This window comes from Carettochelys insculpta, chromosome 10, assembly GCF_033958435.1.
Source record: "Carettochelys insculpta isolate YL-2023 chromosome 10, ASM3395843v1, whole genome shotgun sequence".
In the NCBI taxonomy this organism is placed as follows: Eukaryota; Metazoa; Chordata; order Testudines; family Carettochelyidae; genus Carettochelys; species Carettochelys insculpta.
In genome coordinates, this window is record NC_134146.1 from 22,791,403 (window position 1) to 22,802,125 (window position 10,723).

A 10,723-nucleotide genomic window follows, 5' to 3' on the forward strand; every position below is an offset into this window, starting at 1 on the left:
CGCTTTTCTGGATGTCAGGCAGGGCAGATGCTCCCCGAGAAGACAGCTGATACCAGTGTGCAATTTATGAGGTTCCGTTCTAGAATAGCAGTTATTCAAGGGCAGAGCAAGTGCTGTGATGAAGATGCTGAATCCTATGCTGCTTGATGCCTCTGAACACAGCTGGACGTCAGGCAAAAGGTGGCACTTCATGCACTTGAAACACATGCCACTGCCACTGTGATATTTAAGGAAAACTCTCTATGCTTCTAGATGGCTCCTAGTTTCTAGGCTGACTTGGACTTAGTTGCAGAGCTAAGGGGCAGAGCTAGTGCTGCCTCCCCACCCCCGCATGGGGGCCCCAACCTGGAATCTCCCCCCAACACCCAATACTCAACCAGACAAGCTCTTACAGTTTAAAAAGAAAGGGGGTGGGGGCTCCCTGGAGCTGCTCAGGGCCCTAGGCAATTTTTTAGTTTGCTAACGTCTAGCACACCTCTGCTAAAGTTGATTGCTGTGGCTGTGCAGAACCACCTGCCAGAAGCAGCTGTCTAGTGTCAATAGTCTTACAGGAAAAAAGCCTGAGGACTCAATAAAGTGACTAAGTCTGAGGTCCCAGCATTATCCTGTATCCGCCCAATTTTGCTATCACAACCTAGATTTTCCTGAGGGAGGTAACAGTCTGAAATAACCAAAACACATACAGGTTCCAATTTAGCAAGGAATATATGTAAGTGGATAGCTTTAAGCTTGCGGGTAACCCTACTGTCTTCTACTCATGGGAACCTCTAGAATGCCCAAGTTTAAATAAAATTACCATTACAGCACACATCAAGGACTGTGTAAGTCTTGCAGTAAGGGAGTATAGTAACACTTAGTTTAAACAATTTCTTACACTTAGGGGCCGTTTCTACATCTTTCGCTCCATGCATTAGCATGACACTTCCAAAGGAAGTGGCCTGTGTAGAAACAGAAAAGGTGACCTGTTTTGTCACCTGTTTTGACCAGGACAGCCTGTATTTTGGGTACCAGGAAGGAATCCTGATTTATTTTAACAAAGGGGCTAATTACCCTGTGTTCAGGTCCCCTGCTGAGCTGACCCTTTCTCCCCACAACAGCGCAGGCACAGCTGCTGGCTGGAAAGCACACATTCGTGTGCTCTCTGGCCTCATTGGAGAGGGAGTCAGCAGGGAGTCTTGTCGTTAGCCTGCAGCTGCCACCTGGTTCCCAGTTACCCGTACCTTGGGGGGAGCCAGAAGGAGCACTAGCGTGGCTGCTGCCCACTTCCCAGCTCAACGCACATCAGGAGAGCCATGAGGAACACAGGTGACGTTGCCACCCCATTCCCAAACCCTGAGGTGTGGGGAAGCCAGGACGGTCCCCCATGACCAGCAACCCTGTTCAGAGTGCCCCAAGGCATGGGATAGCCAGGGAACTGTCCCAGGGTGTCCTGCAGTTGGGCTAGGGAAATACCCTACTTATAAGATTAGAACCTTGATATGCACAAGGTTTATATCTCTTTAGAATATGAGAAATGCGCTGCTATGAAAGGCGCTTGTTGAGAGCTTGCAATATTCTCTTTCTTTAAAAGTTAGGAAAGAAAAACCAGAGAGAAGAAACATAAACTTCAGATTTTGAAATCTAACATTAAATTTGAAAATTTTGGTTCCAAATAGAGCTGCTTAAGTAATGACAATATTGATTTGGAGCTAAGCTTTGCAGTGAGTGATTGGTAAAATGCATTGAGTCCATCATTCAGTGATATGATCTGATCAGACCATCTCAAGATAAAGCCAATATTTGTAGGGGGCTGCAGTGATAACTCAGGCAATTGTTTTATTGACAGCCTCCAGACTGTAGCAGGGCTGGGAGCAATTATTCTTTTCTGTTTCACAACAACTGACTACCTAGTTCATCTTATTTCCTGTTTCCAGTCAGTTCTCCTTCCTGTTCCTCCCGTCATCCTAAAATCAGAATACAGGGTCAATATCATACTATAAATAAAGCTGCATTCTCCTTTCGCTCTGGTGTATATTAATAAAGCAACAACTACACAAAGATAATGATGGACAAGCCTTTTACCTTTTGAAGCATTGCATTGCCTTGGTGAGCATTAACGTTGCGTTGGCTGATTTCCCTTTTGTACTGATATTCATAAACTTGGTTTGTTATATTAACAAGTAGAGTGGGTTGGCCAAAAGTCAACTTCTCACAGGCATAGACAGTTCCACTTTCAAGGTCTGTTGGTGTTGTTGCATATCGTATAATTAATCCCATTAGGAGACCTGAAGATTGAAAACCCAAGAGGTTAAAATACTGTAAGTGTCTGATGCAGCTTTGGTTTGGTCGAGAAGTAAAGAATACACCATTTCATAACGTGCCTATACCACCAGAATGGTGATCATCCTCCACCAACAGCACCACCGAGGTGCACTACATGAAGTAGTGCATGGAGGAATATGGAATGATGAAGAGTTCTAGTATCCTATGGTTCTAAGAATATGGCAATTTCTGGATGAATACAGGGACAGACATGAGGGTTTTACACGTACTTGGAACAGATCATACTTCTGTGATCCAGGTATTGGGGTCATTCTGATGTTTTTACTAATCATGTTAATCTGCCACTGAATACATAATAAGGTATGTGCAGTAAGTTCAAATTTAGAGAAGAAGGCTGTTTCGTGGCTAAGAGAGAGAAAGTTCTTTTCTCAACAACTCTGAAGACTTCTGGTGTCATCACTTACTCTGTCCCAGGACACTTTCTGCATATTTTAAGGAACTCTGCTCAGTTATGATGCTATGTAAATAGCTAACATAAAATGGAAACAAAGGAAAAAGGGGATGTTGTGGTGGAAGCACAGAAACTTAGATTTAGTTCCTGACTGCAGCTATGTCCTCAGAGCAGCTGGGACTATGGTTATGCTGCACCTCACATAGATATACCTGTTCTAGCTGTACTCTGGCTACCTTGCTAAAAACAGTAGTGAAGACACAGCAACACAGGCTTCAGCAGGAACTGCACAAGCAAGCACGTGCTCAGGGGAGTCAGGTGGACTTGTGTAGTTTCTGTTGCCACATCCTCACTACTGATTCTCAGCAAGCGATCTAGCTAGACTAGACATACCCACTTGAGATTTTAAAAGTTGCAAATCACACACACACACACACACACACACACACACACACACACACACACACACACACACACACCCCCCTCTGCAGTGGGGACATAACCTATGCTGTTGACTTCCTGTGGGACTTTGGCCAAAGTCATCTATAGTGTCCTTCAGGTGGAGAAAATACTACTTCCAGATTTGCCATAAGTGCTGTGAGGCTTGCTGGTAATCAACGGGCTCATTTTATTTATCAATAAGATGTCAGAAAACTGAGCTTAATTGGGTTATCGAACAGAGAAATCAGCAAACACAAAAGGATTAATACTTTTTGTGGGACTGGGAAGCAGTTCTCAGCACGTCTACTCTGAACTGCTTAATTCAGCTCATATTTGGACTATGTCTACACTTAAACCAGTGCAACAGCCCCATTGCAGTGCTTCAATAAAGCCACCCAGTAAAGCGATGGGAGGGTCTCTTCCATCACTGTTGTTAACCCCCTAGCCCAAGAAAGAGGAGATAGAAAAATTCTGCCATTGAACTTTTGACCCATTGAGAGTTCAGTTGGCTTAATGACCTTGGGATGTAGCTAGATCAGTTTAACTTTTTAGTGTAAAGCTGGCCTCGTGCCAGTGAAAAAAAAAACCAAAAAAACCCACCAGCAACAAAACTAATGCTCCTCACTCTTTTTTCCTTACCTGGTTTTTGTGTGTCAGTTATAAGACATCTGTGCCAACCACAAACAATATTATTCTAAATGTTAATAATTCATAAAACACATGAAAACCTACTGCAAGTGTTCTTAGCACACAGTTCCCAGGCATAGCTTAAACATTGTGCTTTTGACAAATCAGTGGAACATTCCTCTTGCTTTTAGCAAATAAACAGAATATACAAGGCACAAAACCAACCATTTAATTACTCATGTAACCTAATCTTGAGTATAAAATATTCCATAATACACTTTTAGCATGAGTACAAAGGCATGCTGGCAATTTTTGGTTCTTACCCAAGCATATGCCTTCTGGTTCATTCTACAATATTGACTAATAGTATAAATCCATAAACACTTGGGAAATACACAGATACAATGATGGACAGCATTAAGTAACTAGACGTTTAGAGCCCTTTGGAAAATATGAAGGCAACTTAACTAGAGACAGTAACCTAGAGGGGTCAGAAAAGTTGGAGTTAAGATTCAAGTTTCATTCAATAACTAGATACTACGATGATGACAATGATATAGGTCTCTGAAGAGTGCTTGCCACTAGTGTATGAAATCATACGTAATATTTTAGCTCTATGGAGTGAGGAAACGATCGTGTAGTAGCAACAATGCTGACTCTGCTATTAAGGAGGGATGTTTTCTTTTAATCCCTTGGGATTCAGATAACTAACTAAAAGCTCAAAGGTTTCTTCCTGAGGTTGCATGAAATATACATAATAAATCTGATAATAAATCTAGCTGTAGTAAGAGGTGGTATACAAACTTTCTGCAAAATCCTGAGGGAGGAAAATGAAGGGGAAATGGAAGCAGACGCTAACTGTTCCACATATTAACACCCTGATGGCCAACCCCAAGAGTTGAAAGCCCTGGGAATGAACTGGTTAAAATAGTTAGGAGTTTTCAGTCAGACTTCAAATGATTTAACCTTTAGAGGAACAGTCTATCTCACAAGGTATTGTTTATAGGCTGAAAATTCAACCTTACACGCATTCAAAATGCACATGCACGGCATGTTTGGAAGTGATGCCACCATCACACAGACCTTGGGGTCAGAACTATCATCTTTTCCTCTTCAGCTCTTTCCTTCTGCCTCAAGCTCTTGGGGTCTGGGGATTGAGAGAAGGGTCTATCTACCATCAGTTTCAGTCCTTTGACTGCTTCCCTACCTGTGCATTCTCCTTGCCTTTCCTTTCAGTCTTCTGGCATGCCACATTTTCCCTTCCTTTCCATGAACCAAAGTCTACCTCTATCGCCCTCATTTCCTTTCCCCATCATGGGTTTGCCTATTTCCTCACCTCCTTTCCTACTCCTCTAAATTCTCCTGTCCTTCCATACTCACCTGTTCCCTCACTATACTTAAATATTAATTTACTCCATACAGCATTCCTACTTAGCTTCAAAATTCTCTTGCCTCCATATTAATCCTCTACTTTACAATCCTGCTCTGCTTCCTGACCTTCCATACCCACCCAGTCTCCTCACACTATTTTTCCCCGCTTTCCAGGGCAGCTGTCTTCCTTGAGTCACCCACATTTCTCTCCTACTGAAACAATGGGAGATGGTGGCCATCTTTACTAGGAGGTCTCTCACTACCACAGTCATTTTAGTTGCAGGGATCCCAATGTGGCCAGTCCGAAGCATTTAAAAAGCATGAGGCAAGTCAACAAAATAATTAGAAAAGAATTTTTAAGAGTAAAACTTAGATACTTTAAACTTCTGGGTTGGGGTTTTTGGATTCACTTAGTTCACATTTTTAAGCTTTTCTTCACAACCACTAAGGCTAGAGCACCTCATATTTTTTTAAATGAAAAAAGTAAAAGATGAGATTCTTTCCTAATTAATTGCCTTTAGGTGTAGGTGATTTATGGAAAACACTTAATGACATGAGACTCCTGACAAAATGATAAATGCTGGCAACATTGGGACCCTGTAGCTCTAAAATGGCATCTATGTTTTGCCTATGCAGCCTCTGTGCTGCCATTGCATATACTGCTGTTTCATAAAATATTTTGAGAAATATAGTATATATTGTATACAGAAAACCAAATTTTAGTTACTGTTGTAACTATATGCAGCTTCTCAGGGAAGTCCAGAATCAGGCAACCTGCAAGAGGTCCCTGTAGGGAGAATGAGTCAAGTCAGATCCACCTAGAAACAACTGAATTCCTAGTCAGTTGCTTGTCAGCTAGTTAGCTGGGTTGCCAGGACTTAACAAGTAGGGATCCTAGAGACAAGATGATCCCGAGCAGGGGAGATCCCTGGACAGCTCACCAGAAGCATCCTGGAAGGCATGTTCCAAGGGACAGGGAACTTCCCAACTGTGTCAGGCAGCTCAGCTCTCAGCTGAATGCTGTCCCAGAGAAGAGCTGCAGTTGGTAGATCTCTGCAGACTCCTGGTTCTAGGGAAGCATTCTTCTCAAGTAGTGACAAGGGACCTAGCTCCAGGAATGGGACCAGAGCCAAGAAAACCCTGACGAAGGGGAGTGGGAGACTAGGCAGACAACATAAATCAAGAATGACGGTCTCCCAGCCAAGATGTTGTGAAGGTTTGCTTGTATTTTCATTGGGCCTTTGGTTAAAAACTAGATCACCCAGAAGAGGCATTATTCCCTACATAAATCTAGATTGACAGCACATCTAGGGAAACTGAGACTGGGACAAATTTTGTTCTCTGTTATACTATTAAAAAATCCATTAATTTTACTTCTTGTTTATCTTATTTTCAAACAGCAGTGACATGTTAAAGATGGGAAGCTATAAAGGCAGCTATTATGTGTCCTGGCAGGATATGATACCTGCAACAGTAGTCACAAACAGCCTTCAGTAGCTTCTCTCTCGACAGGTAGGATAATATTCAGATGTGGCTAGTCTGGCATTTCACTGCACTTTTCCAAAGAAGTCACAGAGCTATGGTATGACCTGAATATATTCATACAGGTGTGTTTGCAGGAATGGTGCTTTTTAAGGTCTTAAATTATCATCAAGATTCCAAGAAGGAAATCAAAATCAACCTTTATTAACAGACAACTGAAATTCAAGCCTGACTCACATTGCTTTTTCCCTTGTTGGGATCCTATCCTCAGATGCAATATGGGTCATGGTAGCATATGGCCCACACAGATGCTTAATGGTATTGTTCATGGTTTTAGAGTACAAATAAAACAGGCAATTTTGTGGTTATCTGTTGATATACTGTGAATGGCTAGCATTAAGTAGAGCATATATTGACAATCAATATTCTCAGAGCATTAATGGAGCTTTTAAGTCTCTTGAGCTCTCAAAGGAATATTGAGATGTTTTAAATTTGAGCAAAGCATTGAGGGATTCAAATCCCCTGACTGAGAAAATTAATGAAAGTTCCACAGGAGGATTTATAAGAGACGATTGCTGTATCACTGCAACACATTTCTGGTGACAACGTAAGTGCTACAGCCATATTATTCCTTAAGAAATAAATCATTTACTACTATCTAGCAACATTTTTATATCAAATTTTATTGCATGCCCCACCTCCTATTAGTTTTGATGTCTCCTATCAGTTTTGATAACTATACTCAAAATGAGCCAGAGATGGAGAACCCAGTGCAGATCCCATCCAAAACACAGGCAAAAACAGGGTTTGAATCTCAGGTTTTGGTTTGTGTCTAACTCTGCAAGTAATATTACCAGTTGTACACCTGAGGCCCTAAAGCAGAAGCAAAGGATGGTAAGGGGAAGGGTTGTGTGTGTAAATCCTGGAAAAAAATGTTATGTTTTATTGGTTGGACAGAATAAAACTATTGTGGATATAATAAAACTATTGGGTAGTATTTTCCCACATGCAGAGATTAATGGAATAAAACCAGACAAATATATATATATATATATATATATGTATAAAATCATTTGCAATTAGAAGTGATTTCATATTATAAAAGCTATTTTAGTAGAATATCTAAAATGTGTACAATAGTAGCAAACTGTAATCTTCTATCAAGCATTGTTTCTAAATCTCAGTTGGTTTATTTGCAATATATTACACACGTGACAAGGACCATAAGATCTAAGAAGTTAGAAAAGAAATTAAATAGGGTGGATTGTCACAAATTCCTTTTCCACCATTCTCCTTGTTTTCCAGTAAGCCCTAGAGAGTTATGTTATAGAATATAATCTTCTAAACAGGCACAGGGACAGGTGTGCTGGAAAGAAACACTCACTCTTCCCCACCCACCTATTTAGAATATGGTGAGTGACTTGATACGAGATTTCATTTGTTTGGTTTTTTACTTTCTTCTGAAGCATCAGGTCATTGCTAGAGGGAGGAAGTGACTTAATCAGGTCAAGTATCTGGTACTAAAGGGTAAATCCTGTGTTGCTATGACTTTTCAGAATTCATGTGTGTAATTAACACTTTTAAAAGGGACAATGTTAAGACTGATAGACCTCAGCTCTAACCATCCAATGAGCGCTATCCCTCCTGCTTTAAAAAGATACTGCTATTGTGGAACAGCAACTAAACGTCACATTTTAAGCTCCAACAATCTTGAAATCCTGGGCCATATTATCCCAAGTCCTATGCAGGCAATTGTCAATGACTTCAATGGGAATAGTGCATGCAACTGTCAGAAAATCAGGCTCAAGTAAATTTTTTTTAGGATATACAACCTAAATTGCTTTTCCGCCCCACTTTTTTGGCATGCCACAGGTTAAACATGTGACTTTCTTAATGTATGCTTCGGCATCATCAAAACAGACATTAGAAAGTCCAAGTCATTGTGGCTAGGATGCTAAAGGCATAAAATGATAATCTGTATCCTTTTTTCCAGCCTTGACAGCATCATTGGGACATGTATTCCGAAAAGCAAAATGGAGACCACACAACTTTTTCTGAAAGTGAAACAAGAGTGACAGGAAGAACTGTAGAAACAGTTCTCCCCCACCCCTGCCCACCACTTCTCTCCATAGAATAGTTAAACTGACATTGCTGCAGGCTACACAGAGGGTCCCATGCATGAGTTAAATAGAATATTGAAAAATTACGTCAAGGAATATTAGAACAGTAGATGCAAACTGAAGTACTAATATACTGGAAACGTTTAGGGAAGTCAGAGAGCCACTTTTCAAAGTCTGCTTTTCCACAATAAAAAACAAAAACAAAAAAAGAACAACCAACCAACAAAAATCTTCAGCTTGTCAAAAAAACTGCATCAGACCACAGGACTGGAACCAAGAGGTCCTGATAGATTCCTGCCATGACTTCACATCACACTATCACACACAAGCATGTATTATATTATTATAAAATCATCTCTTTCAATCTGCTACTTCATTCTTATGAAAAAGGCATCCTATATTTCTGTACGCCCAAAAGGTTATTAGATTCAGATCTACTGATGGAAGTACATTACGTGCACAGTGCTATGATGACCTATTCATGACATTTGTTCCATTGACCAGTCAACCTAAAGTTAAAGAGTTAAATTTTCAACTGCACCTTCCAATGGGCTAGTGGCATTTCATTCAGTACATTTTCTATGCTTTGCCAGCACTTCAGCTTAAGTGTCTAATTATACACATGCAACAAGTTTAATACTAAACTGACACTTGAATTTATACTCACCATAAACCATAGCTCCTCCAGTTTCATGTAAAAAGCGGAATCGATGATTTTTAAACAACCAAATTGTTAATATTGTAAGAATGAGCAAAAAGTTAAAGACCAGCAATTCCACAGCTCCCTGATGATAAAAATGATCTTCATCTCTTATATATTTGCTTATTTTCTCCATTTCATTCCCCTTGTGTGAGCACTTAAAGAACAAAATGCAAAATAAAGATAACACCACAGGTAAAATTCTATACCATCAACTTTGATAAATAAAAGTCCAGACTCTACTGAAATTCACAAACACATCTGCTTTATTTGCAGCCTCACGGCAAACTCCCCGAGCTCAGAATTCAGATGGATTCTAGTTACAACTTCCTGTTTCTTTCTTAAAGCTGTCCTGTCTCATTTGTAATGTTATATTTGCATCACTACGTTGTTCTTGTTTTAAATAGAGACGCACAAACCTTATGGAGTTTGAGGCTCTGTGAACTAAGAAAACCTCTGTGGTCCTTTCAAAAGCTATTTTCTGTTTGCAAAGCTAGTTTGTGCCCACAACATTTTATTCCTGCATTTTTCATCTTTTTAATAAAAATCATATTAGGAGAACCTTGAGCACCTAACATAGGCAAACCTATGTGGAACTAAAAACTGATGTTAAATAAATGGCATAAGTGACAAGCTGGTTATGTTTTAACAGTTTAAAAAAAATCTTTTCAATTTAGAACTCTAAAGTGCTGGTCACAAGCAAGGAAGCTGTGGGCTTGCTACATTACGGCTATGCCTACACTAGCCCAAATCTTCTAAATGGCCATGCAAATTGCTATTTCGAAGATTACTAATGAGGCGCTGAAATGCATATTCAGTGCCTCATTAGCATGCTGCCAGCCGCAGCTCTTCGAAATTCCCGCTTTTCGCTGCTGCGTGGCTCATTCAGACAGGGGTCCTTTTCGGAAGGACCCCGCCAACTTTGAAATCCCCTTGTTCCTATCAGCATGGCCATTTCGAAGATTTGGACTAGTGTAGACATGACCTAGGAGTTTGCCTGCATAAAGACAAAATAAAAAAATAATGAAGATTTCAAAATTAGGCCCCAGTTCTGCAATGAGCTCTGCATGGACAGACTCCCGGGACACGGCAAATGCAGGGGGCTGCTGACACGAAGCACCATACTTAGAAAATCAGAATACAAATTAGAAAGTAGTTTTTAATCATTTATGCTGTTGCCAATTTTCATTCACCTTAGGTAATAACTGGCTAGTTTCACAGCTTTTGCTAGTCAATTTCACTGTCAGGTTCTGGTGTCCTAGCTCAGTG

The 10,723-nt window shown here is 40.5% G+C and overlaps 1 protein-coding gene across 3 annotated transcripts in view; it reads right to left on the reverse strand.

Annotated features, from left to right (window-relative positions):
* The window catches only part of SLC9A9 (solute carrier family 9 member A9), a 325,761-nt gene extending 316,056 nt beyond the window's left edge, over positions 1 to 9,705 (reverse strand). For all 3 annotated transcript variants that reach the window (XR_012646757.1, XM_075003792.1, XM_075003793.1), the window contains exons 1-2: positions 9,422 to 9,705; positions 2,062 to 2,264 (exon numbers count right to left, since the gene is read on the reverse strand). Coding sequence is in view for 2 of the 3 variants with exons in the window: in XM_075003792.1 (XP_074859893.1) it covers positions 2,062 to 2,264; positions 9,422 to 9,590 (372 nt within the window). In the remaining variant the exon portion in view is untranslated. The remainder of the gene's footprint in view (positions 1 to 2,061; positions 2,265 to 9,421) is intronic.
* Between the last annotated feature and the right edge of the window lie 1,018 nt (positions 9,706 to 10,723).